At 33.2% G+C, this 26,221-nt stretch overlaps 3 protein-coding genes across 3 annotated transcripts; all 3 read left to right on the forward strand.

Moving 5' to 3' along the window:
- Window positions 1-3,156: 3,156 nt before the first annotated feature.
- On the forward strand, window positions 3,157-4,866 carry LOC145584662 (U-box domain-containing protein 39-like). Its single transcript, XM_081641477.1, has one exon. It carries the CDS (start codon window positions 3,434-3,436, stop codon window positions 4,427-4,429), a length of 996 nt encoding a protein of 331 aa, XP_081497603.1. The 5' UTR covers window positions 3,157-3,433; the 3' UTR covers window positions 4,430-4,866.
- A 5,268-nt stretch (window positions 4,867-10,134) lies between these two features.
- Window positions 10,135-12,800, forward strand: LOC145584663 (uncharacterized). The gene is made up of 2 exons (XM_081641478.1): window positions 10,135-11,185; window positions 12,163-12,800. Exons 1-2 carry the CDS (start codon window positions 10,586-10,588, stop codon window positions 12,583-12,585), a joined length of 1,023 nt encoding a protein of 340 aa, XP_081497604.1. The 5' UTR covers window positions 10,135-10,585; the 3' UTR covers window positions 12,586-12,800.
- Window positions 12,801-18,099: 5,299 nt separating this feature from the next.
- LOC145584664 (thioredoxin-like protein CITRX, chloroplastic) lies at window positions 18,100-21,960 on the forward strand. Its single transcript, XM_081641479.1, has 4 exons — window positions 18,100-18,446; window positions 18,613-18,735; window positions 19,335-19,415; window positions 21,608-21,960. Exons 1-4 carry the CDS (start codon window positions 18,219-18,221, stop codon window positions 21,722-21,724), a joined length of 549 nt encoding a protein of 182 aa, XP_081497605.1. The 5' UTR covers window positions 18,100-18,218; the 3' UTR covers window positions 21,725-21,960.
- Window positions 21,961-26,221: the final 4,261 nt, after the last annotated feature.

Genomic DNA, 26,221 nt, shown 5'->3' on the forward strand with positions numbered 1-26,221 from the left:
TATAATATTATTAAAAATTAATATTTAATAATAATAATAAATAAATAAATAATATTTTATAATTATAATAATGATTAATATTGAATTATAATAATAATAATTAATATTTAATAATTATAATATTAATAATAACATTTAATATTAAATAATTATAATATTAATAATAATTAATATTTAATAATAATAATAGTAATAGTAATAGTAATAATAATGGTAATAATAATACTTATTATTAATAATATTAATAATAATAATAATAATTGATTTTTTATAATAAAAATTAATATTTAAGATAATGACAAATATTAATTTTTAATTTTTAATAATAATAATAAAAATAATAATTATTAATTTTTAATAATAATAATAATAATAATAATAATAAAATAATAATAATTAATAATAGTAATAATAATAATAATAATAATAATAATGAAATCTGCTCTACTCTGCTTTAATCGGCTCTGCTCTACCGAAATTTTGCTCTGCTCTGCTCTACTGAATCCTGCTCTGCTCTGCTTAGAAGCTCAAAAGAACAGGGCCTTCATTGATTTTGGCTAACCCCTATGTGAGAGCACAATTTTTTATGCTCTTCTCACATAAGGGTGTGCCAAAATTAATTTCCCTTCGAAATTACCCATATTTCTTTTTTCCATCCTCAAAACCACCCTAAATTTCCTTTTTTCGTCTTCATAGCAATCATACGGATATGGTTACGGAGATAAGGAGTGGTTTTAGGGATCGAACAAAGGAGAAAAGTGGTTTCAGGAATTGGGGGAGAGATCTAAAGTGATTACGATGTATAATTAATCAAATTTCTCTCATCTTGTTGCAAATTCAGGAGTATATGATGAAAAATCCGTAAAAAAATTACTCATTATCAATTTTCACATAATAGAATATTAAAGTTGATTTTTATGCATAAACCTTTTTTTTTTTTTTTGTGTGTGTGTGTCAAACTACCAATTAAACCATATCATCTAAATCGTGAGAGAGAATATATTGTAAGAATTAATATAGGTATTGTAAGGAACAAGAAAATAAACCGAATACTCTAGATTTGAAATTTAAAACCTTCCTAATCAAAATCATTCTAGAACAATTAACTAGTCCAAAACACATAATTCCTCTGTTTCTTTGTTCTTTTTTTTTTTTAATATACTTGCAACACTTCTCTTTTCACGCTTGTCGATGTATTATTTCAATCGTTTATATCTTTAATTAGGAATATGTAAAAATGATAGTAAATGTTAGCTACAATATTAAAATAGTATAAACCGAGACGAATCTAATAAGATTTCATATGACTATATTTTTTCTTGCCTATAAAACATTAAAGCTAGTCGTAACGTACATGAATAATATAAAAGTCAAACTGTTACAAGTATTGAAAAAAAAAATAGAAAAAAAGGAGGAAGTAAAGTTTGCGACTTTTACAAGATCATGTCTCGTCTAAGGTTTCTAACGAGTATATAGTTACATCCCTAGTTTAGTCAATTACATATCCATCGTCAATTCGTTATCACTTATTTTTCCTAACATCATCTCTTGAACGCACACGTGAAATCAATTCCCACATTGTACAAATACTTAAATAACCACCAATTGAACACTCCAGGTCAATTCTCAAGTGTGAAGATGTACTACTTTCTCTAGAGTTTTAACAAAAGTAGCTAAGTGCAATTCTCCCGGCTTTTTCCTAACCCTCTAGATTCCATTCTCTTTTACATTTTCTCACTAGGTTACCATTTTATCATTTTACCAAGTATCCGTACTCCTTCCGTTGAAGAGATTTGGATGGAAAAGAAAAGAAAGGAAATTGTTTTAATCGTATCCCCATATTTGGTTGAATAAATGTCATAAAAATCTAAAGAAAAGGAAGGAAAGTGAGAAGAAAGTCTCTTAACAAAATTTTGGCTTTCCTTTCTTTCCAAAATTGGAGGAATTTGACTGGAAAGAGAAAGATAAAAGTAATTTCCTTTCTCTTTCCTTCATTTCCTTTCATCAACCAAATATTGGAAAATAAAATCACCTTTTTTTTCCCTTCTTTTCCTTTCTTTTCCCTTCCCATCCTTTCTCTTCTTTTCCTTTACTAATACAAGGTAAGAAACACACGCATTCGTGTGTGTGCAATTTAAAAAATTTAATTAGGCTATATACTCATCATTATTCTAATAACCAACAATAAATATATGTTGGTGTAAATTTATAAGTTGATAAGAAAAATATATATTAATAAAAAAAATTATGAAAAAAAAAGTTGATGAATCTTCTATCAGTTTGGCTTAAGTTTGAAATAAGATTATAAAAAAAACCTTTGTATCAGTTTGGCTTAAGTTTGAAATAAGATTATAAAAAAAAACCTTGTATCAGTTTGGCTTAAGTTTGAAGCCAGTTCCAGTGTAAAAATAAAAAAATTAATCAAGAGTAGTTTCCCAACAAAGAAAAAATAAAGAGTAAATTCTAATTTCACTTATTCTAGGTGTGGGAGCATTTTTTTTTTTTTTTTGGAAAGGATAGATGGAAACAGTTATGATAAGGTAGTTATTTATTTATTTTTTTTTAAAATATTTATTTATTATTTTTTTTTTTTTTTTTTTTTTGTAAAGGATAGATGGAAACAGTTATGATAAGGTAGTTATTTATTTTTTATTTTTTATTTTTATAATATTTAATTTTTTATTTTTTATTTTTTATTTTTTATAATATTTAATTTTTAATTTTATAATTTTTAATTTTTAATTTTTTAAATTTTTAATTTTTAATTTTAATTGTGAATAAAAAGTGGTAATATTGAAAATTGAGAAGGGTAATTTGGGAGTAGTGAAATTTATCACCCAAAAATCCCTTTCTCTTTATATATTATAAGCTAAGAGACACACGCAATGCGTACGTGAACAATATAAAATCTATCATGCATGATTCTTTTTTTTTTTTTTTTTTTTCTGAAATGTTATTCTCTTTATTCAAAAATTGTTAATAAAAAATAAAAAGAATATTAGTTAGTATATGTTATTAATAAATTTATGTTGTTGAAGTCATAGAGGCCAAATAATAGGATATGACTTTTTTTTAAAAAACAAGGTAATTTTAAAAAATATAATAATAAATTTTCTTTAAAAAGATGGTAGTTTGTTTAATATAAAAAAAATAAAATAAAATAAAATGAGAGGGGTAATTAGATTGAACCAAACAAAGCCAAATAAATGTTTTATTTGCGAGTTAAGCTCACAATTTTTTGAAAATCCAACCAACCTCTTCCCACCCGACGACTACATGATCTTCCTCACTAATTTTAAAACAAATAACAGTCAAACTCCATTTATTATAATCGATCTACCCAACAAATTTTCCAGAAATAAAACTCCATTAAAGCAACTCAAATACCTCCATTGAAGAAGAAGATACAACCCTTTTGAAGGGGAGAACAAAGATGGAACTAGAAGTAAAACGAAGAACAACAAAATCCTTAATTTCAAAGCTAAGTTCAGTATCAGATCAAACCCGAATCGCAGCACTTTGTGAGCTTCGATTACTCACCAAAAACGACCCAGAAATCCGACCCATCATCGCCGAAGAAGACGAAGGTGCAGCAATCTCTCTCCTTGCTGAAACCCTTTACTCTCCTACACCATTAGAGCAAGAAAACGCTGCTGCAACTTTGCTGAATATCTCAATTTCCTGTAAAAATTCCATCATGTCAACTCGTGGGGTTCTCGATTCTCTCTCCTATGTTCTCTCTAATCACCGCACACACCCGCCTGCCGCCGTGCAATCCGCCGCCGCCGCGATTTACAGCCTCTCCGTTGAGGAGAATTATCGTTCTGTAATTGGGGGTAAAAGGGATGTTGTGTATTCTTTGATTGATATTGTAGGGTTTCGGGAATCGCCGTCTCGGTCAATCAAAGATGGGTTGAAAGCGCTTTTTGGGTTGTCTTTGTGTCCTTTGAATCGGCCTTTAATGGTGGAATTTGGGGCAATTGAATCAATTTTTGGGGTTGTGGTGAGAGATGGGAGGATTGGGGTGATTGAGGATGCAACTGCTGTGATTGCGCAGGTTGCTGGGTGTGTGGAGAGTGTTGAGGCCTTTCGAAAGGCGGCTGGGGTTCGGGTTTTGGTTGATTTGTTGAATCCTGAGACGGGTTCGAGTTCGAGGATTAAAGAGAATGCGGTTTCTGGGTTGTTGAATTTGGTGAAGATTGGTGGGGAGGAGGTTGGGGAGGAGATTAGGGAGGTGGGTTTAGGGTTGGTTTTTGATGGGTTAGGGGAAGTGGTTGATAGTGGGAGTGATAAAGGGAAGAAAAGAGCTCAAGCTTTGTTGAAGATTCTTGAGGATGGTATGAGTATGAGTCACAAGGATGCCAATGATTCCGGTTCGGATTTGTATTCTGGTCCTTTGGTAGATACTTCGAATTCGTTTTCGTATTGATTGTGTTAGCATGATGTTTGATGATTTATGGTGTGTCATAGTTGGGGAAAAAAAATAGACTTTCCAAGGATGATTGACTGATAGAGTATGTGATGAATGTGTTCTTGTTTTGCTCAAGATTATGAGATTAGGGTGTATAAAAGATTTGCCTCATTGTAAATTCATTTATTCAATGTATTATGTTAAACTTGTCACTAATGCAAATTCAATGCCCGATTCTTGTTCTTTTCTCATATATTTGTTTTTTTTCTGTGTTGGGAAAACATGTAGCAGTTTCTGTTCTGAGAAATGACTTGCTGCATCGAGCTATATAAGTGAAAGCGATTGTGCGAGCTATAAAATTCTTCTTACATGCTTACGGTTATATATGATTAACAGATTTTGTGGTTGCTGTAGGTTCTTCTATGAGCCAAAATTCATTTTGTATTACTGAAGAACTCTTGTATAGCTAATATAATTTTGCTTGTTTGTTCTTTTCTTTTGTTGCTGTGTTCCAGTTTGACTTTGTGTTTAGAAATTGTCTTATCTGCTTTGAAATTTTGCCGGAGCTTATCTTCATGAACAATGAAGCTTATTATGGGGAATTGTTAAATTGAATGTACAACAACCACCCAAAGAATCCCGCTGTGGTAGCAAGAAGGTCCAGAGGTACACAAACTTACTTCTATCTGGTTGATACAACTCGATTTACTTAGAAGAAGATTGCATTTTAACTTTTTCGTCTCTGTACAGAGATTTATCAACACGTGGAGAACTCTAGTTAAATGTAGCAATAGTATTTGCTCACATGCCTGTATGGTCAAAACAAAACTGCTTTGCTAACTTTCATATTACACTGTCTGGTAATGGAATGCCACTGCTGTCTCAACTACGTAACAACCAGGCTGTGAAACCGCATATGGCTCAGGATTAATGCATACTGGATGGTCATTGATATGCAATGATGGTATTATCACAACATTCATGAACAACAGCAAAACTCCACCTTAGCCAGACTTATTACAACACAATTGTAGCTTGACTATTTTTTCTGTGTTTTTTTTTTCCTTCTCTTTTTTTATACTAAAGGCAGGTCTAAATTTGAAATTATTTTGTGTCATACTCTCATTTCAGGCTTGATCATGGTGTGAGTCAAAATCAGAACTTGGTTTCGTTCATAGTATCTTGTTTGATTAGTTATGGAGTATTTGGCACTTGCCACTTCATCAAAAGTAGGTGTTGGGCTTGTTGATTTTGGGGGCGAGGGCAGATTGACCTGAATTCAAGTGTCTAGGAGTCTGGAATCTGGATGCCAACTTCTTTGTTGACATATTAATATTAAACATGGATGCATTTGGTTGATAAACACTTCTGAGAAGATGAAGATAGGTGCATTTTATCCCTTCTGATAACTCAGAACTTATAACAGCTTAGATCACATTTGATGTGCGCCTTGTAACAATAAGAGAATGCCTGCATCACCATTGTTGAGTATCTAATGTGTGTCATATACTCGTATGAGTCTAATTTATTTTTTTTTAATATTAAAAAAAAAAAAAAAATAGAACCTGCCATTTTTATCAGAAAATCGGATTTTACATAAATTATTTGATCTTGAAAGAATTATAGCAGATGTTTTTCCTGTTAAATTTAAAGGATCAAACCCAAAGTTTGCAAATGCTGTTTAGAAACTTGAAAGTTGGGAACTTGGGGTTGGATTACCTTTATGTTCCATTCTTAATATGTAAATCGTTTTAGAGAATTTTATGCGATTTTTATGTGACATGCCCTGGTTATTCGTGTTTTGCTCATGTCCAGCCCCAAATATGTTCTGGTTCAGCTCTGAGGAGAACTTATGAACATACCTTGCATATTCTAGTTGTATCGGCAGAGAAAATCGTCAAATAAAGCTGCATTTTCCGTTTAAGTCTCATTAATGTAATTACTGTAACTGATATTCTGATACTTTGTATTATTCTTAAATTTGACTTTTTTGTATCAGAGTCAGAATGTCAGATAAGAATCAACTCAGATAAGGTTTATGTCCTGGTGAATTTATTGCAATGGACTTATTCCTGATAGTAGTCATGATCAGTTGGTCGTCAAGCTACAGGTAAATGCCTGCCTATTTTTATATGGTTACATATTAGACTAGGCTCTCGGTAGTGGTTAGACTGGTTACGCCTGTCAATCCAGTTCTACTCCTGGTGCAGTAAAACTTTGATACTGATAGCTCTTATCTCGTGCTCTTACTGATTGTATAATATTAAGATCACTGTACTTGTTAATTGTTATACTCTCCCTTTTTTGGGAATTGTTGACTTTCAGAGTTTTTGAGTATAGTAGTGTTTTGTAAATGTTTGCAGTTGAGGGGCTGTTGGAACCAAGAAATATTGCTTGAATTCAGTGTAGATTGCACCAAATTTGCTGCATCAGATACTGCCATCTTCATCCTTTGTTGCAGCCTGTTTCAGGTATGCAACATTGCTCAAATTCTGTTTCTGGACTCTGAAGCAGAATTCTCGTGGGCTTTCTTTTTCTTTACCTCTCTTGACATTCTTTTGGTTAACAGCAACAAAAAACACGGTTTATCAAACTACATAAGCAACTAGTTTGTCTTAATTCTAAAATATTATGACAACTGGTAATTTTACTATACTTAAATAAGTCATTTGCATTAGCGGTTTAGCACTCCTTGAATCCTAGATAATCTGCATATGCACTTGGAGCATTCTAGTCTAAAAGTCTCCTATCTCTGTAATCAAAAGAAAATTCTATCTGGGTATTCTGTCATTCCATCTGCATTATATATAATATATCCTTGTAATTTCATTGTTATCTATCCCATTTTCTTGACTAGTTCAATTATTATGATCAACTTAGCAAAACTAGCAATATATGTTGCATTTAGCAGGCTTAGTTTGATTAGTATCAGTAAGGTCATTTAATGTAAAACTCGTATTTTAGTTGAATTTTTAATAATCAGGGTTTTATAAGGAGTGTAGGCTAGTTATCTTCATTGAAGTGGTGTAATCATCAAATTTACAAAGTTGACATGTCAATAATCACTGCTTTTAGGAGGGATTAAAAGACTAACGGAGCACTACCTGTCTATTTTCCTTCCACCAATTAAAGAGTTTCTGACTTTTTCCCTTTTTCAACTACCTTTCAACCATCTTTTAAGATACCCTAACTCTTTTACTCTCCCTTTTTTCTTTTGCGGTTTCATGTAGATGACCATTTCTTGTTGTCTAGAGACTTTTTCAATCTTGGTGTTTGTATATCATCACAAACCACTGCTTCCTTTAGTCGCTTGTTTTGATTCGTTTTGGCCGAAATTTGGGTCCATTTTCCTTGAATATCAGGAGAAGCTAACCTTTTATAAATGTCCATATCTTGGTTACAACCTTCTTCTAATTATAGTTCATTACTTTTAATTCAGAATTGACTTAATGCAGAACTTTTTTTCCCCCCTCTCCTTTCCAGATAGGACAAGTATCTCTGGTGACTCCATTATCTATCCAGGAGCACAACTGGTAAGTTCTCCCCTTACTAGTTAAACTGTTTTACCAACATAATAATCGCCGGTGCATTGGAAACTCAATTAAGTAGGTTTGATGTTTTGGTCGGAATTGCTTTAGTTTTATCTTAAGCACATTCATAACATAAAAGCTTATTTGAAAATGTGTCTGGTGCATGATTCCCAGAGCTATATCGTGGAAGGACGACTTGGCAAAACGAACTTGTACCCAATCATCCGAACTGTACCCAATTTATTTAATCTGAAAATGACCTGACCTGAAAATCAATGTGACTGATATTTATTGATTTATCATAGTAAGTTAATTGACTATGTCCCATAATGAACAGACTTCTCTAGGATAATTACAGTGCTTGACACAAGGTTAAAGTACCCAGACCGTCAATGTTAATGTTATCTTGTTATATTGACTCCGGGACCCTTCTGAATTGATCTAGTAGTGAGTCAAGTACCATGTAACAACTAGTCTCAGAGTGATCATGTTGTTTTAGGGGTCAATTCTATACCAAGCTAAGTAATAAGAAGAATTATCCTTGTATCAATGGTGAGACATTTTTTTTAAGATTCCTTTAGTCATAGTGTGATAGTGGTGAAAGAAAATAATTCATGAAATGGTCATGTACTGTCATACTTTTTGCAAAAAATAACCATTGTTGTACCTTGGCACAAATAGTTTGCTACTTGGCTAGAGCCTAGAAAAGCCAATTGGGAATCACTCATCAAACACTTAGTAAAAAAAATGTTTTACCTTCTGTGGGCCCTCTCTTCTGCTTCTTGATCTGGACATCTACCTTTTTTTTCCAAAAGGAGGAAATATGACTGAGAAGACATCATCAGTTCTTGCATGATTCTTAAACTGTTGTGACTGATAACTTTAAGTACTAACTCCATTCACATGATTTTTGTTTAATGAACTAAACTAGAGTTAGCTTTTGGTTAAAGTACTAAAAAGGAAAGGTAACATAAAATTGTTTATCTTTAATTAGTTGCCTGACTATTCGACAATCAACTTAATTTATATTCAAACTCCGATTATAGTTTTTAACACCTCAACAACTTGATACTCTGAAATTTGACCAAAATAACAAAAACGACTTTGGACACTTCATAATCGTATCAAAGGAGGAGACCACACCATTGCACCAAGGGATGCCTAGAATGGAACTCTACCAAGTACCAAGATTCTTTTGCACAGTAAGAGAACATATTTGTAGCAATGGTGACTTTGATACTTTCATGTGAGAACCCAAAGTACCATAGTGACCCATTTCTGTAATGATGTGTGTAGTAATTATACTAACATGCATATGCCTGAACAACCCTTCCCCCCTTTTTATGGTTAGTTTACCAAAGTGAGGATAACTCATAAATGTAATAGCTATATTACATTATATTGCTAATGTTGAAGAAATTTTTTTCTCAATGGTAAAAGTATGTTGGTGTTGAATATGTAAGTGTTTTGAATGACTTGATTTCTCGAAGCTTATGTTGTCATTTGTTGTTGTTGTTTTTTTTTTTTTTTTTTACTCTGTGATTAAAGTATGATTAAGCCGGTGTGTTTTGAATGACTTGATTTTTCGAAGTTTATATTGTGATTTGTTGTATTTTTTGAACTCTCCGTTATTACATCTTGTATGATTAATTAATGTATGATTAAACGGATGTCGAAAAAAAAGTATTGAGTGGTGGTGACTGGTGAATGAAAAAAATATGGGATTAATTTAGAGGAATTTAAGTGGGTGACAGTACCACGTGAATTGACCACTACCGTTGATGGCATCCTTATTGGCTTCATATCAACGCTAACTGCCAAAGTGTATGTGGCATTCCCTAAATTAAATCACCACCCCGCTCTTAATACTATTTTTAAAAACTCCCAACCGAAATTTGGAAAAGAAATAAAGATACCTACTCCAAAATCCACAAAGTTAAAGTTACATTTCCATGATTAGCACATTTGACAAAGTATAGCATCCTTTGTTTTAGTTGCTTAGCCCACTACCCTTTCCTTTCTCCCTTTTCTTTTTTATTTTTTCTCAAATGCTAGTGGTGAATTTGTACCCTATTTCCTTTCAAATGCATGATAAGTATCTCCCTGGGATGCACCAATTTTGTCCATCCTAGCTAAGGACATTATTGTATTTTTGAGTCCGAGGAAAAAAAAAAAATAACGTATTTCCTTTTATTCATGGTAATACATGTATAACACCACCACCTTATAACACCGCGGTCCACTTTTAAACTTTTTTAAAAGAGTGTATGATTGTAATCGGGATTTTCTTTATTTGCCCTCTCTCAGAGAGATGCTTAACATTCATCCACCCCCCAACCCTCTTAAAGTTTATTGTGTGTTGTCCACTAGTACCGTTGCAACATCCTATAGTAGCATACTATGTACTAGCCATTATGTCTTTATACTAATAATGCTAGTGGTTCTCTATCATACTTCATGAATTTTAATTTTGGCATTTAGCCCACTAAAAACTAATACCTTTCTAACAGTCATATAAACTTTTCTTATGGTTCTATATGGGCATCTTTAGCAGCCAAAAGAGTAGATAGCCCCACATAGTAATTGTGATTCAAAGCTACCCTTAACAATAGATAGTGGGGAGAGTGGGAGGGGGAATGAGCTTATGGAGAAGGAAACCAATCAAGATGATCAAAACCCCTCACCCACTAAACTCGAACAATCTCCCAGGAAACCACTGCTGGTTGGTGGCAGTAGTGGAGGTGATCGTTTGAAGAGAGATGAGTGGAGCGAAGGGGCAGTTTCTAGCTTGCTTGAAGCCTATGAATCAAAGTGGATTCTTAGGAACAGGGCTAAGCTTAAAGGGCAAGATTGGGAGGATGTAGCCAAGCATGTGTCTTCTCGTGCCAATAACACCAAGTCACCTAAGACACAAACTCAATGCAAGAATAAGATTGAGTCCATGAAAAAGAGGTATAGATCAGAGTCTGCCACTGCTGACACTTCATCATGGCCACTTTTTTCGAGACTTGATAACCTGCTGCGCGGGACTGGGGGAAGTACTGGACTACCATCAGCTCATTCATCACCTATGAAATCCATTGCTGTGTCGAGTAATCCAGGTTTGGTATTGGAGTCAAGTCCTGTTGCACTACAGTTGCCTCCACTACCGCTACCGCTGCCTGTGCCACCTCAGCAAGCACCTCCTCCCGTAGAGATTGCACTAAACTCTCAGGAGTCCAATGGTGCGGAGCCCATGGCTAAGGTTAGTAGAATTAAGGCACTGAATTATGACCAACTCAATCAATTGAGCTAACTTATCTCTTTTTGTTTATATGCATGTTTTTGTCATTTTTGTTTTCTGTCTGCTTCTTGTCACATTGGAGTATTGAAAATGCCTGCTATTTCCCTCTTCTGATAAAGACTTCTCATCCACCATGAGTCATAGATTGAGCCCAGGAAAGTAAATGATGAAAATGATAGTATTTTTCTTATCTGTATAATTTTTTTTGTAAACTAGTTTTCCTCTATATGCAATAGATAATATAGAGTATTGTTTAACTACTGTATTCAGACTCCATTTTGCGTCGTTTTTTATAATCATGTATGTTTTGAACAGTTGAAGTCAAAACCCAAAGCCACAATAAATTAGCCACACAAAGGAATAGTAAGTTATCTAATTTCATTCTAGATACAATCCTAGATCAACTTTTGGCCAAAATTAATTGACTTGCAGTATACTGGGTAGCTTCTGCTAGTACATCTTTACCAGGCAATGTAGTTAGTTTTGTTAAAATCTACCTGTTGACAGTTGAGGCTTCCACCTATGACGAAGTTGGTTTGGAGGGTTCATCCCTTGTAATTACCGAGAGCGAAGGATAAGTTGCCTTCGTTAGACTAGACTAAAACTCAAAAGAATATTATTGACTTCATTATCCCACAACATTACAGAAGCAGGGTATAAACTGCAAAATTGTGAAAGTTTACACATTGAACTTTAACAGCAACAGCCGACATTGAAAAGGTGACGGAGTTCTGTCTGCAAGCAAGATAAGTTGGATATCAGCAGATGTTTGGAGCTTATGCTAGGTGAAAGTTGGAGAATTAAAGCTTTTCATATATTAGATGGATGGATTATTTTATAAGAATTGAACAATGTTTGTTAATGACTAGAAAGGGCATCAATGCTGAAGCTATATTAGATTATCTGTTATTTCTAATTATTTATATCTTGTGTTACAGGATTGTGACGAAGTAGCAGCAAAAGTTTCTGACCAAATCTCAGACAAAAACCATAATGATGATGATCACGTAGAAACTGACAGCAGCACGCCTGCTCTTTATAGTGATGACAAAAATGGACCGAAGTTGAAGAAGTCGATGAAGATGAAGAGAAAAAAGCGCAGGAGAGAAGAAAATAGTAGTTGGGAAGATGTATCAGAGAGCATCCGGTGGCTGGGAGAAGCCGTGGTGCGATCCGAGCAAGTGAGGATGGACACCATGAGAGAGTTGGAAAGAATGAGGGTGGAAGCAGAAGCCAAGAGAGGGGAAATGGATCTTAAAAGAACAGAGATTATTGCAAATACCCAGCTGGAAATTGCTAGGCTTTTTGCCTCAACCTCTGGGAAAAGTGTTGATTCTTCTTTAAGGATTGGAAGAAGTTAAATACCTTATTGGTAATGTGTAAGTATATTGGATTGGGGAAGTGGCGGAGCATTCATGGTAAAACCGATTGTATCATGCACATGGTACAACCTCCCTCGTTGATTTCCTTGGGGGAGTTTTAGGGGGTTGGGAAAAGTAAGGGAAACTTACCATTGTTCAATCCTTAGCAAATTTAGGAGAATAATAGATAACCTTGTTGAATAAGGTTTTGCAAATACTCACCAGGACTTTTCCCGAATTTCATTTTAATTTTTATTTTATCTTCCGCACAAGATTCCTTACCCCTCCTCCGCAGATAAATTAAATAAATAAAGAAGAACGAAAAACTGCATAATAATTTCTTTCAAAAAAAAAAAAAAAAAAAAAAAAAAACTGCATAATAATAATATTGAAGTGAATGTCATTAGGCCGAATAAGCATTAAATATTATATGCGGCTAAAGCGTTATCAACTTGAGAAGATCAAACTTGACTCATTCGATGTTATATATCAAATATTTGGAATGTTCATTTTTAACTTTTAGGTTGTATTTAGCATATTTGACATTGAATGGAAAAGGTAGATGCAATACTTATATACACTAGGGGAGCCAACATGCGCGATATGGCTAGCCAATATCTAAAAATTATATTGGCTCGTCTTTACACCTTTGGTATGTGATTGATTTAGTTACATGTATAAATCATTTTAGTAGTTTGTAGTCTTGTACATTGTACATAGTTACGAACATGAAATGATATATATATGTATGTATATATATATGTATATATATATATATATGAAATCTTAAGTACCTTTAAACTATTAAACTTAAGTGTAGTGAACCTTTAGAAAATATAGCAGGTTTGATGTTCGTCTGCTAGAGTATGAGAAATAGCAAAGTATCTATAATAACATCTCGCCTCAATAGATCAAAATGTATGATACCTGATATGCTACAATTTACATATAGTGTAGTAAGAACAACACATAGTGTGCATTTATAATACTTCCTCCGTTTTTATTTTATTGCACCATTAGGACTTTTACACTATTCACTTAATCTTGTTGGACCATCATTTGTGATTTATACTTTAGGAAAAATATAGTCATGTGGGATCTAGTTAGATTCGTATCGAACTCTACTTTTCAAATATCAAATTTTTATAATTTTTACAAAAGTATAATTGAAAATATTGATAGCTAAAGTAATGCATTGGCAAGCGTAAAATCCCTTATAGTGCAATAAAAAAAGAACGGAGGAAGTATGAAACATTGATCACATGTTCTTTCTTTGTGGTAAATTATACGAAGTATAGGAGTGAAGCGCATAACCAAAAGTATCGTTTCACACTTGTAAATGAATTGAAGTAACAAATTTTTATTCGTTGTAAACAAATAAAACAAATGGGTTATAAAATGAAATATGTAGCTTCCAAATGCGCTTTGATTAAAATAATAAAATGACTTTTGGCTTCTCATCCCAAGCTTAGATCCAACATCATCAGCATCGGCCACTAAGCTGTTGGATTCGGTAGTAAGAAAACTGTAGTAGTTTTTGTCAAGAAGCCACCTGCTTGTGAATTTGAACCTTCTAGAGGAGTGAGATCATATACTACCATATTTCGAAGGGATTATAGGCAGAATAAGATTCTCACTCATTGACTTCCATATTCCTACAATACAATGAGCAGTTTCTATAATCACTATAATCTTACAGAATAAACAATTTCCATCAAATTTAGTAACGCACAACAAGGACCAAAATTAAAAATAATGTAGAACCAAAATGTCGCATTCATAATACTTCGTAATATTTATAAAGGTTAGCAAATCCTAGAATAATTAGTACCGTTGGAGTTTAGAAACAAATGTAATTTTTTTTTTCTGATTTTCTTTGTTATACGTAATAGTAGTTGCAATAAAGTTTATACAGTATCACTTAGAAAGTGAAGAGGTTGCTAACCTGGCCTTGAGCAACACTACTTTTTCCTTTACCGTCCTTTCCCTTTATTGGACTCAAAGCAGACACTTCTAAGCTTTTGAATTTGTAATCCTTGTCGGGTACTCCAGCGTAAACAATTTGCTTCACATTGCCGTGCAACCTACTAAGCTCACGGCCAATTGAATTTGACGCATTTTGGTCCTCTTGTCTCGTGTAGCGTTTCCAGCCAACCCCAACACTTCAATGATTGACAGGATAGAGAAAAAAAAAAGTAAGCAAAAATACGCAGAGGCAGTATGCAATTGAAAGAATCTAGAATCATAATCATAAATTTTCGAAAATCGGTCACAATTTTAAAGTTCAATTTAATACGAAATTTTGGGAAAATTTTATAGGTTACAAAAGAAAACAAAAATACAACCTAAAAGTCGAATTAAACAAATTAATCAAAGTGGAAAGGAAAAGGCAAAATGCAATTTAATCACATACTTTCAGTAATAAGGTGAGGATGAATTCCGATCAGAAGCAAGCACCATTACGAAGGTGGAAAGACAAAATCAAAAGCAATCCTAAATTGATTGTACTAACAAGTGAAAATTGATTAACTATAAACCCAGATTGTAAAAATTGATGATAAAAAAATTACCTGATCTCATAAACTTCTTCTTTGGAGGAGAGAAAGCTCGACAGGCGCTTTAATGGGAAACTAATAGTTTGGTTCAATAAGAGGACATAGTGAGAGAGGAGAAGAAGAGAAAGACTGAAAGAGACGTTTAGACGGAAGAAAGAGGAAATCACAGCAGGAAAACGCATAGAGACAAATGTAAGCAATTAACACTAATGGGGGTATATAGGTAAAATAACATTTTAAGGGGCATATATGTCCTAACACTGTTCATAAGAGTATTCTTCCACTTTTTATAAAGTAGGGATTTGTATTATATTCATTTGTATTGAAATTCTGGAGAGTGAGGGATAGCTCAAGTGGTTAGAGCTTCCCTCTCGATTCCAAGAGATTTTGAGATCAATTCTCACCCCCTCCCTTGTGGCTTTCTAAACATCGAAAAAAAAATTGTATTGAAATTCGCCAAAAACATCCAAGTAATAAAAAGAGAATGCTTAAATAAATAAAAGCTTTCAAGATATTAAAATTTAATTTAAAAATATTGAATTAGATGTCAAAGGATAATATTTACTCCCCAGGGTTGTTCATAATTAAACAAATGCATACTTAGGGCCTAAAAAGGCACATGTACTTGTAGTTTTCATTTAAAAAAAAAAATGTCATAAAAGAAATGCTAAAGTGGAATTTGCCTGTTTAGGCTCTAAGTAAGCATTTGGTGCATGTCTTTGATACCTAAATAAATTATCCCTCTCTTGCTAAGCATTTGCTATCACAAACTCACAACTCACAAGTTTAAATTGCTCACCCCATTGTCAAAGCCTGTCTCATTTGATGAACTGAAGATATGTACGGAAGATTGTCAAAATAGTGTATATGAAATATTACCTTCATTTTTAAAACTTCTTATTAATAAGTAGTGTCCAATCATCTCCCCCATTAATGAATGGAAGATATCCCAAGGAATAAGAGTAAAATAACAATATTAAATGTTAGAAGTAGAATAAAATAAAGATTTTTCTGCAAAAGTTAAGTGGAAAGAACTATATGTGGTACCCATGCGTCAATTAACGGTGTTAGGCCCCGTTCTCTTCACCTTATTTTTGGTGAACTGAAATTATTTTTACTGAAACAAAATTATATTTGCTGAACTTAAATTATTTTTACTAAAATTAAATTAATTTTATTGAACTGAAATTATTTTTGCTGAACTGAAATTATTTTTACTGATTTTCTATTATAATTCTTCTTTAAGAAAATTGAATTTTACTGAACTGAAATTATTTTTAGTGAACTGAAATTATTTTTACTGAACTGAACTTATTTTTACTGAATTGAAATTATTTTTACTTAATATTATTTTTTTAAGGTGAAGAGAACAGGGCCTTAGTTTCCGTTTTCTATAAACTATAAACTAACCATGGTTAGTTGTTTGTCTTTATGTTTTTCCACCATTTCTTTACTTTATCTCTCCTGGTTACTTTACTTTCTCTCTCCTGGTAGCAAACCAAAGGTTAATTCCTATCACTCAACGTCCCCAAACGTCTGTCATAATCAATTTGCCTTGTTGGATAAAATTACAGAATTACCCATGCTTTTTTTGTGGGAAAATAACGAAAATAGGACTAGATAAACTTCTCAAGTTTATTTAGGAGATAAATATGAATTCTCTCCTCATTAACTTCTTTCATTTGTTAATTGGTTTTTTTTATTTTTTTATTATTTTTTATAAATATAGTTATCTATTATTTAAGAGTAATTTTATAAAGAAATATTTCTTTACAAAAATTCTTTTATTTATTTATTTTACATTTTGAAAATTTTGGTTTCTTCATTGAGCATTCAATAGGATATTTTAAATAATTATGCACCAAGGTACCCTCATTTTATCAATTATTTACATGTTTACTAATAACTTTTGAGCAACTCATCAATCATTATCTTTTCCTTTGACCCTCTCATCCTCTCCCCTTTAACATTTTCAACCATTTCTCCAGCAAACTTCTAATAAATTAATCAGTCTCGATAACATAAGGTCTGTTCACTTCAACTTAATTTCAGTTCAGTTGAGCTCCAATCAGTTCAGTTCAGTTCAGTTCAGCTCCAATCAGTTCAATTCAGTTCAGCTCCTAATTTCCTTCTCTCATAAAATATTCATTTCAACTCAGTTCAGTTTAGCTCCAATCAGTTCAGTTCAGTTCAGTTCAGCTCTAATCAGTTCAGTTCAGCTCAATTCAGTAAATGTGAACAGGCCCATAATAACACAATTAGAGATGTAAATGACCCGAATCAAGTCGAGCACTAGCTTGTTTAAGGTAGGCTTGATAAGAAACACATGAGCTTGAGATAAGCTCAACCGAGGTTTAACTTTGCTTGTTCAAGCTTGGCTCGTTTGCATTTTTTTTATTTTTTATTTTTGTTTTAGCTTAGCTTTAGTTTTTTGTTTTTAAGCTTAGCTCACGTGTAGCTCGTTTAATCTGAGCTCAAGCTTGAGCTGAGTTACAATGATATAACACAAGTTTCTTAGAGTTATGATATAGAATTTGAATGGATATATATATTAATAATTATATTTATATTAAAGAAAAATATATATATCAAATAACCAATTGATTGCATATATAACAATAGTCGAGTACTAAGGGCATGTTCCAATTTACTGAATCGAGTTGAATTAAACTAAATTGAACTGAATTGAATTAAATTGTTTATGAGAGAAGAAAATTAGGAACTGAACTAAATTAAAATGAAATTAAACTGAAGAGAATAGGTCTCAAGTTGTTCAAGCTAGGCTTGACAACAATTAAAATGCTTTAACCTGTCCCCCTCCCCCCCCCCCCCCCCCCAAAAAAAAAAAAAAAAAAAAAAACCTGTCCTAATGTAACACTTAAAAAAAAAAAAAAAACAGAGTTGCAAAAGAAGACTACTGTCTTCAGAACAGTACTTATAGTAACTTAGTAAGGATGGAAGTTAAACTCTCCTTTCGCAAGAACAACACTTACAAAACGCTATCCACTCCCTTCTCCTTCTCCCTTTCTAACTTAGTTTAAGTACTGTATCAATTCCAAACTTGCAAAGACAATTGCTATGCAAATTCCGACAGTGCCTCGTAGCATCAGCTCAGCTGCCTCAAATTTGTTCCTCTTTTCTCCACCTTTTCACCTTAATTCCTCCTTAAAACCAACAACAACAACCTTAAACTTCCCAAACTCCCTTAAATTACCCTCTTCTCTTTCAACTCCTACATTATTACCCCCTCGAAAATTGCTCTGTAAACCCCCTTTTGGCAAACATGTTCGAGAAGATTATCTTGTGGTAATTTCGTTTTTTCAAAACCCCTTTTTTAAAAATGAATTAATTCTTCAATTTTATTGATTTTTATGTAATTTTCATCCCATTTGAGAAATACCCATTTGCTTTAAATGTTTGATTATGTTTGTGTTTTTGTCAATTTGAAATCTTTTTTGGGATTGAATTGCAGAAAAAGTTTTCAGCTCAGGAGATTCAAGAGCTTGTTAGAGGGGAAAGAGATGTGCCCCTAGTTATTGATTTTTATGCAACATGGTGTGGCCCTTGTATTTTGATGGCTCAAGAGCTTGAAATGGTGAGATTCTGTTTATTCTTATTGTTATTTGTGGGTTTTTAGTTTACATATTTTCATGGTTTTGTGGTACGTGTACGCAATTCGCTACCTAATTATGTTACAATAGTCCTGAAGTGTTACATGAATGCAATTCGCTACCTAATTTTGTTATACAAGCCCTATAGTGTTACGTGAATGTAATTTGCTACCTAATTTGTCTAAACGTGTTACACTATACCAATTTGTATGTTTTATTTCGTAGTTGGAGGGGTGATTAGCAAATTAGGTTAACACTACACTACTTTGTGATTATATATATGATGGTTTTAATTTGAATAACTTAATTGATTTTCTAATGGATTGCTTAAGACTCCTCATGTTGTGCTATTTTTGCTTGTTTCTGATGATTTCAAGTTAATCAATTAGTCCTGTGAGAAATAAATTTGGTGTGCACCTTTTTCTTGCTGAATATGTTATTCAATTTCAGTAGAAACAATGCACCTTCTATGTTTTTCATTAGGGAGAAAAAGGTTGATTGTGGAAATACTGTCATTAGTTCACACTTATGAATGGTTAATTATTATAATTTATATGTAAGTTTGGTGTTTCTTTGTTTTCAGCTAGCTGTTGAGTATGAAGGTAAAGCAATGATTGTAAAGGTTGACACTGATGACGAGTGTGAATTTGCTCGCGACATGCAGGTAATTGTTCTAGATTATATCATTACATTGGTGCTTTTTAGTCTTTAACACGAGCTTATCCATTACACCATAGATTATGGCTGTGTTGAATGAATTTGATATTGAAGCTCAGAGTAAATGTTGATGTCATTGTGCATATGCATTTGACTTGAAAAATTATTTTTCGTGTTCAGAACAGTAGTGTGACTGAATTATATGCATTGTTTTGAACAATTACTAAAATTCTATGTTGCTCAAACTCGTTTAATGGTTACTTGTATATGACACGAATCTATCAAGCTTCTCTGGGTCTCCTTTAGTTTACAAGGATTGTAGTCAATAAGTCAAGTATCCATTTCTAATCAAGGTGTCAGTCTGTTGGATACATGTTTGATATGAGTAGGGCTGGGTTAATCAGATAGTTGTAGCAACAGCTGAAAAGCGGTGAATGTATGGCTACCCCCGTAATACATTATTAAAACTAAGACTTCCACTGCTCCATAATAGTAGTTGAACAAACCAATGCTAGAAAAACACATGATGCCTAGTTATCTGTCATATATTGCATCCTTAGCTGAGAAATCACAATGATTCTGATTGAATTTTCTGCATTGATTGTTTACCTTTATTAATTTATTTAGTTTTAATAAGAGTAATTTGTATTGTTCAACTTATTCAAACAAGTTTCAATAAAGACATTAAGTTCAGCAAAGTAAGTTGAACTTAAGCAAAACTGATTTAAGTTTAGCAAGAAAATGAGTCTAGTCAAAAGTTCAGTAATAAGTTACGTTTATCAGTATGTTATCAACAAATATAAGTTAAGTTCAGCAAAAGCCAGAGAAGAACAACAGGAGCTATACTCAAGGAACTGTTCAAAGGAAGAGGAGCCCTCTCTGGACACAGACACCTGCTACACCAGTCTCTTTAAGCTGAGGAGAACAAAGCCTTAGTCTTTCCAAGTATGACCAACTAACTAGATTAGACCCCTTACGGCCTTACAAAGGAAAGAAAAGAACACTAAGGTGTAAAGCCACTTTAAAAAAGAAGTTCTATCACATTTACCAAGACTTAAATCAACTCCTATCCTTCAGAGTATCCTTTACAGTCCTTATCCTTTAATTTTCGAGAAAATGAAAGTAGACTACAGTTTCCATAGCACCAAGGTACACTATACACCCCCTTCTGAAATTTTGAGGCCCTGCTTATTCTACTGATCTGGTTTGTCAAGGCAGGCAAAACTGTTTGCTTGCCTCTTATTCTAATTGAAGCCTTGATATCCTCCAGAGTTCTGTGCTTTACTTATACGGTTATAGGAAAGCTTTTGATGAGATTCAACTGCTGCGCCACAGATCAATAGATCATGCAGTCAGTAATATCACCTATTCTCAAGTTTCAGTTTTGCTAATTTCTGTCTGGACTGCAGGCTCTGGAGCATCGCTAACCATGTCAAAAACCTGAGTATAAGGATACTCAATCCACTCCACACAATTTCATCCCTGGTTACAGTAGTAAGAACTCCATTACTTCTGATAAATCTGTTCATCAAAATAGAAGCTCATTGCCTCATATAACTGATCTCAGCACTTGAATCATGAACCTTCAGAAAATTTAATTCTTTGAACTTTGGATATTAGCATATTACCAATTAGTTTGGTAAAGCAGCCATAAATTATGTTTTCCGTTCCAAAAGAAAATCAGGCTCTTAATTAGATTCAAACCTTCATCTTCTAGTTAAAAAAAAAAAACTTATACCTAACCATTGTGACACAACATTTTTATTTATATGTAAGGAAATAAATTCTTAATATATAATAGGTAAAAAAAAAAAAATTACCAGCAGGGGCCGGGTCCCTATGAACCTCAATGAAGATCCTCCCCTGCCTTCAACCCATCTGTAGTCAAAGAAAGGAATATTGATCCATCATTCTTCTCCCCTTTGCTTTTCTTTGAATCCTGTCATCCAATTAGCTGTTAAGAGTTAAGACTGTTAAGAGCGCAATGGTATAACTCACGTTGTGAACTTATTATACTGTTATTAGCTGTCTGAAAACAAGTAAATACTCAAAAATCAGGTGTAATCTATAGAGATATACATTTTGAGAGATCATGCAATAACATTTCATGAAGCATGTGCTTTTGCACTTCAATCTGTGGTTCTATAGCATATAAGTTCACTCTGTAAAGGTGAAATTTATCTGGTAAATCCATTGCAGGTACGGGGTCTTCCGACATTGTATTTCATCAGCCCAGACCCAAATAAAGATGCAATTAGAACAGAAGGCCTCATTCCTATACAGATGATGAGGGATATTCTTGAAAAAGATATGTGAGGGAGGCAGAACAGAAGAGCTCTCCATTTCTTTGAACTCTCCTGTGTATTTCATGTAGTTTTGTTATTAGCTTCAGGTTAGATTTCTGAGCCAACTGCCAAGGTTTACCGCCTGGATTAAGTTACATGAGATGCTATCTTAGAGATCTTTTTTGTATGCCTTAGATGAAAATTTCAAGTTGTGTTGTAATCTTAAAATCTCGAGATCAATATATGAAATTATGAAGTACAGTGGCTTTTGTTCTCCTCACCTTATTTTCATCTCTCAAGTTTGATAAGTTAAAAGTGATATCTAAGAAGACCTTATATAATTGTCCAATAAGGAAATAAGATAAGATGAGAACTTCCTCCGTTTTTTTAAAGTGTTATAGTTTGACCTTTACACTACTTTGACCTTGGTTTTAAAAAGCGCGTCTGGGGCGCGCCTCGCTCCCAGGCTCTGGAAAATGGGCTTTAGCTAGGCGAGGCTCAGTCACCTACGGAAGGCGCGCGCCTCGTGCGCCTCAAAGCACCTTTGGTAAGGCGTGGCTTTGCACCTCAAGGAAAATAACTAAAATTTAAGTTATAAATTGAAGAATGATGGACATTTGTTCAAATTCAGACTACCTTAGCTATACATATATCATTATTTAATTTATTATGAATCTTTTTAATTGGTATTAAGTACAATCAAAGTAAAAAATAATTTGAAATAAATATATAAATACATACGCCTTGCATACAAAAGGCGCACGCCTTCGCTTTGCGCCTCGCGCTTAGGCTGCAAGGACCATTTGCGCCTTGGTGCGCCTTTTAAAACTAAGACTTTGACATGTTCATGCTTTATGCAATACTAATACAAGTATAAGACAAAATTTAGTCATATAAGTATTTGTTAAAGTTTCAATAGGGTCACAAGTGGAATTATCCTTTTAATATTTACAACAAATTATTTTTTTTCAATCGATTGAAGTTAGGCCTTGTTTTCTTCACCCTCTACAAAAATAATAAAGTAAAAATAATTTCAGTTTAGTAAAAATAAAAAAGTTTAGTTCATTAAAAATAATTTTAGTTCAGTAAAAATCGATAACTTTAAAAAAGATATATATATACTAATGGAGAATAATAAAATTAATCTCAGTTCACTAAAATAAATTTCAGAACATCAAAATTAATGAAGAGAACAGGGTCTTATATAATGAATAATTGAGGTTATACTCATGGACGAAATAGAATGCTCTCGTCAATAAGTGAAGTTTTTTAGATCATAAATAAGGGTTACTCTTATGAACAAATGTGATCATACCATAAGCTTCGCCATACACAAAACTATTAATAAAAAAACTTAGTCGATCGAGTGGGATTTTATTAAATTCATTTTAAAACATATTTTCAAAATGTTATTTTTTTTTTTTTTTAATTTTTATTTGTTAAATTAGAGGATTTTTTTTTTCTTCCTTTTTTAAAATTTTTATAGAAAAGCTAAAGTGACTAGTTACCATTGAGTGACAAACATGAAAAACATAAATCTACATAACTAAATATCTTTAGATTGTTGAGGAAAAATAAAAAGAATAATTGAATTAAGAGTGAAGATTTCAAAAGAAAAAATGAGATGGCTTGAGAATGTGACAGACTGAAAGCAATAGTAGTAAGCTACATTCACAATTTCACAGCTCACGATATCATTTCTCCAAAGATTCTACCTAGCCAAGTTCTCAGCATCCTGTTATAATTTTTTAAATTATTTTTCAGGTCATAAAAAAAAGGTGTTAATTTCATGCGTAATAATAATACATCCATATATATACATTGATCTGACCATTGAACAACTGCTACATATTATTACCGGTGAAGTGAATCAACTTGGTATTATTACCACAAGTGGCATCAATTTCATTAATTGTGCTTCTTCTTGTCATAGTCTTTTTTTAGTAGTGTACCAAAATAAGTGCTCCATCACTTCGTATGCACTCTATTTCAGATATAAAATAAAAAGTAATTGGGTGATATCTCAGATTTGGGTTGAATCTCATTTATATCATTATCCTTATGATAAAGAGTAAAAAGGTGAATCATTTTCTATATCTTAAATACAAGAAACGAATGTGGTTGTGAGTAGAGCTGTCAAAAGTTGATTCGACTCGAAATACCGACCCAAATTCGATTATTAATTGACCCATCTAAACCCGAAAAAATAGTGACCTGAATCCGACCTGAAACCAATCCTAATCCTGAGTTGACCCGAGTATTTGAGACCCGAACCCGAACATGAATCGATCCGGTGATGACCCGACTCGAATGTTACCCGTAAATTATTGACCTGAACCGAACCCGACCTGAACCGAAATTGACTCAAACCCGTTTTAACCCATCAAACCCGAATTTAACCCGACCTGTTACCAACTCGACCTGAATTCAACCCAATCCGTTCCTACCCCGACTCGAATTTACCCGACCGGTTACTAACCTGACTCGAAATTCAACCTGACCTGTTACAAACCCGACCTGAAATCAATCCGACTTGTTATTGACCCGACCCGAATTTTACCCGACTTATTACTAACCCGACCAAAAATTCAACCCAATCTGTTACTAACCCGACCCGAAATCAACACGGCTTGTAATTGACCCAACCTAAATTCAACCCAAATTGTTCCTGACCCGATTTCAAATCACCTTAAATTCAATTTAGACCACCTTATTATTATTGATCAAAGCATTTTTTCTAGGGAGACCAAGTTGGTCCAGGCTAACAAAAGAAAGAAGCATCATCCCCAAATTTAAGAGTTAAATATAGTATATACTAGATGAAGCTCGTACGATGCACGGTTTGTTTGGATTTTTTAAAATAAATTTTTTTGTATCTATGTACTAAAATTTGTTACATATTTAGATAAAATTCCTAATAAAAGATAATATTTTATATTTAATTAATTTAACTTAAAAATATCATTCGCCAATTTTGCTTGCGTGGCATTTGAATGTATAATTCTAAAAGAAATTAATAATCTCTTATTTAATTGACTACAACTAAAATTTATAATCTTACATGGGCGCACTAAGAAAATTAAATCCTACGCGCCTCTCTAAAATCTCGGGAAAAAACTCCCCTTATATATATATATATATATATATATATATATATATATATATATATATATATATATATATATATATATTAGATTTGTTGTATGATCAAAGGAGATAATTATCTTCCTAAATTATAAGCTATAGTTCCCTAGTATGTGCCATATATATATACATAGTCAAAGGAAATAATTAGCTTGATAAAAATGATAATTATCTATTTATAGTTAGTTAGAGTTTAGCCTATAATGACTGACAAAGGCATGTACATTTTATATATGCAGTTATTTTCTTAATGATAAGGAAGGAAGATATTCCCGCAAATTATTGACTTGAACCAAATCCGACTTGAACTCGAACATGACCCGGCCTGATTGTTACCTGCAAATTATTGACTTGAACCGAACCCAACTTGAACCCGAGAATGACCCGATTGGGAAATGACCCAACCTGATTATAACTCGCAATTTATTGACTTGAACTGAACCCGACTTTAACCCGGGAATGACCTGATCGACTTAGAAATGACCCGTCCTGATTATAACCTGCAAATTATTGACTTGAACCGAACCCGACTCAAACCCGAGAATGACCCGACCTGATTCTAACCCGCAAATTATTGACTTGAACCGAACCCGACTCGAACCAGAGAATTACCCTAACCCGTGAAAACCCGAATTAAACCCAAACTATTATTCACCCGACCCGAATGTAACCCGTCCTATTATTAACCCCACCTAAACCCGACCCAAACCCGATAAGATGTATGACCCAACATGATCCGACTCAAGCACGACCCAACCTAAACCCGACCCGCATAGGTTACGACATTAACCCGAATTGACCCGACCCACTCTTACCCGACTCAAAATCCAACTCGTTTACCCGAATTGATAGCTCTATTTGTGAGATAGCATGGAAATTAATTGGTCGAATAAATTGGAAGTAGAAAGGAAAAAAGAGAAATTATGAGGAACAACGACACTACTTCCTGAGTTGCTAAGCTAAGCAATACAAAGATTCTAGATTGCTAGGTGGTGTCTCAATACAATGTGTATAGGCGTATAGCTCATTTTGTTCAAGAGAATGTATCACGTATAAATTGTAGTAGGCTTGATTAGTATCACTTGATTCTAACAGAATTGTGTTTTACATTTTACATAGATTTTAATGCAATAAAGTTAAGCATTAATAATATCTTAACTTATATCTATAGTATTAAGGAAAAATTGAAATAAATAATCCCGTCTTTCCTCGATATTGCGAAAATAATTACACCTTCAATTTTTTTTCAAAATAATCCAACCTTTGACATGAATTTTCTTTTAACGATCCTTTTAACCTATAACCTATTAAACAGATAAAAATATATTTTTTTAGTTCTCTGCCTTTCCACGCCCCTTCCATTGCCACCACCACAAAAACCCCT

The sequence above is a fragment of the Chenopodium album genome, chromosome 16 (assembly GCF_948465745.1).
Source record: "Chenopodium album chromosome 16, dcCheAlbu1.1, whole genome shotgun sequence".
Taxonomy (NCBI): Eukaryota; Viridiplantae; Streptophyta; class Magnoliopsida; order Caryophyllales; family Amaranthaceae; genus Chenopodium; species Chenopodium album.

Excerpts from the sequence above, each read along its gene's own strand:
- LOC145584662 (XM_081641477.1), top strand. The coding sequence starts at position 3,434 with ATGGAACTAGAAGTAAAACGAAGAACAACAAAATCCTTAATTTCAAAG.
- LOC145584664 (XM_081641479.1), top strand. The coding sequence starts at position 18,219 with ATGCAAATTCCGACAGTGCCTCGTAGCATCAGCTCAGCTGCCTCAAAT. Across the intron at positions 18,736-19,334 it reads TGGCTCAAGAGCTTGAAATG|CTAGCTGTTGAGTATGAAGG; the intron begins GTGAGATTCTGT and ends CTTTGTTTTCAG. Across the intron at positions 19,416-21,607 it reads AATTTGCTCGCGACATGCAG|GTACGGGGTCTTCCGACATT; the intron begins GTAATTGTTCTA and ends AATCCATTGCAG.
- LOC145584663 (XM_081641478.1), top strand. The coding sequence starts at position 10,586 with ATGGAGAAGGAAACCAATCAAGATGATCAAAACCCCTCACCCACTAAA. Across the intron at positions 11,186-12,162 it reads GTGCGGAGCCCATGGCTAAG|GATTGTGACGAAGTAGCAGC; the intron begins GTTAGTAGAATT and ends CTTGTGTTACAG.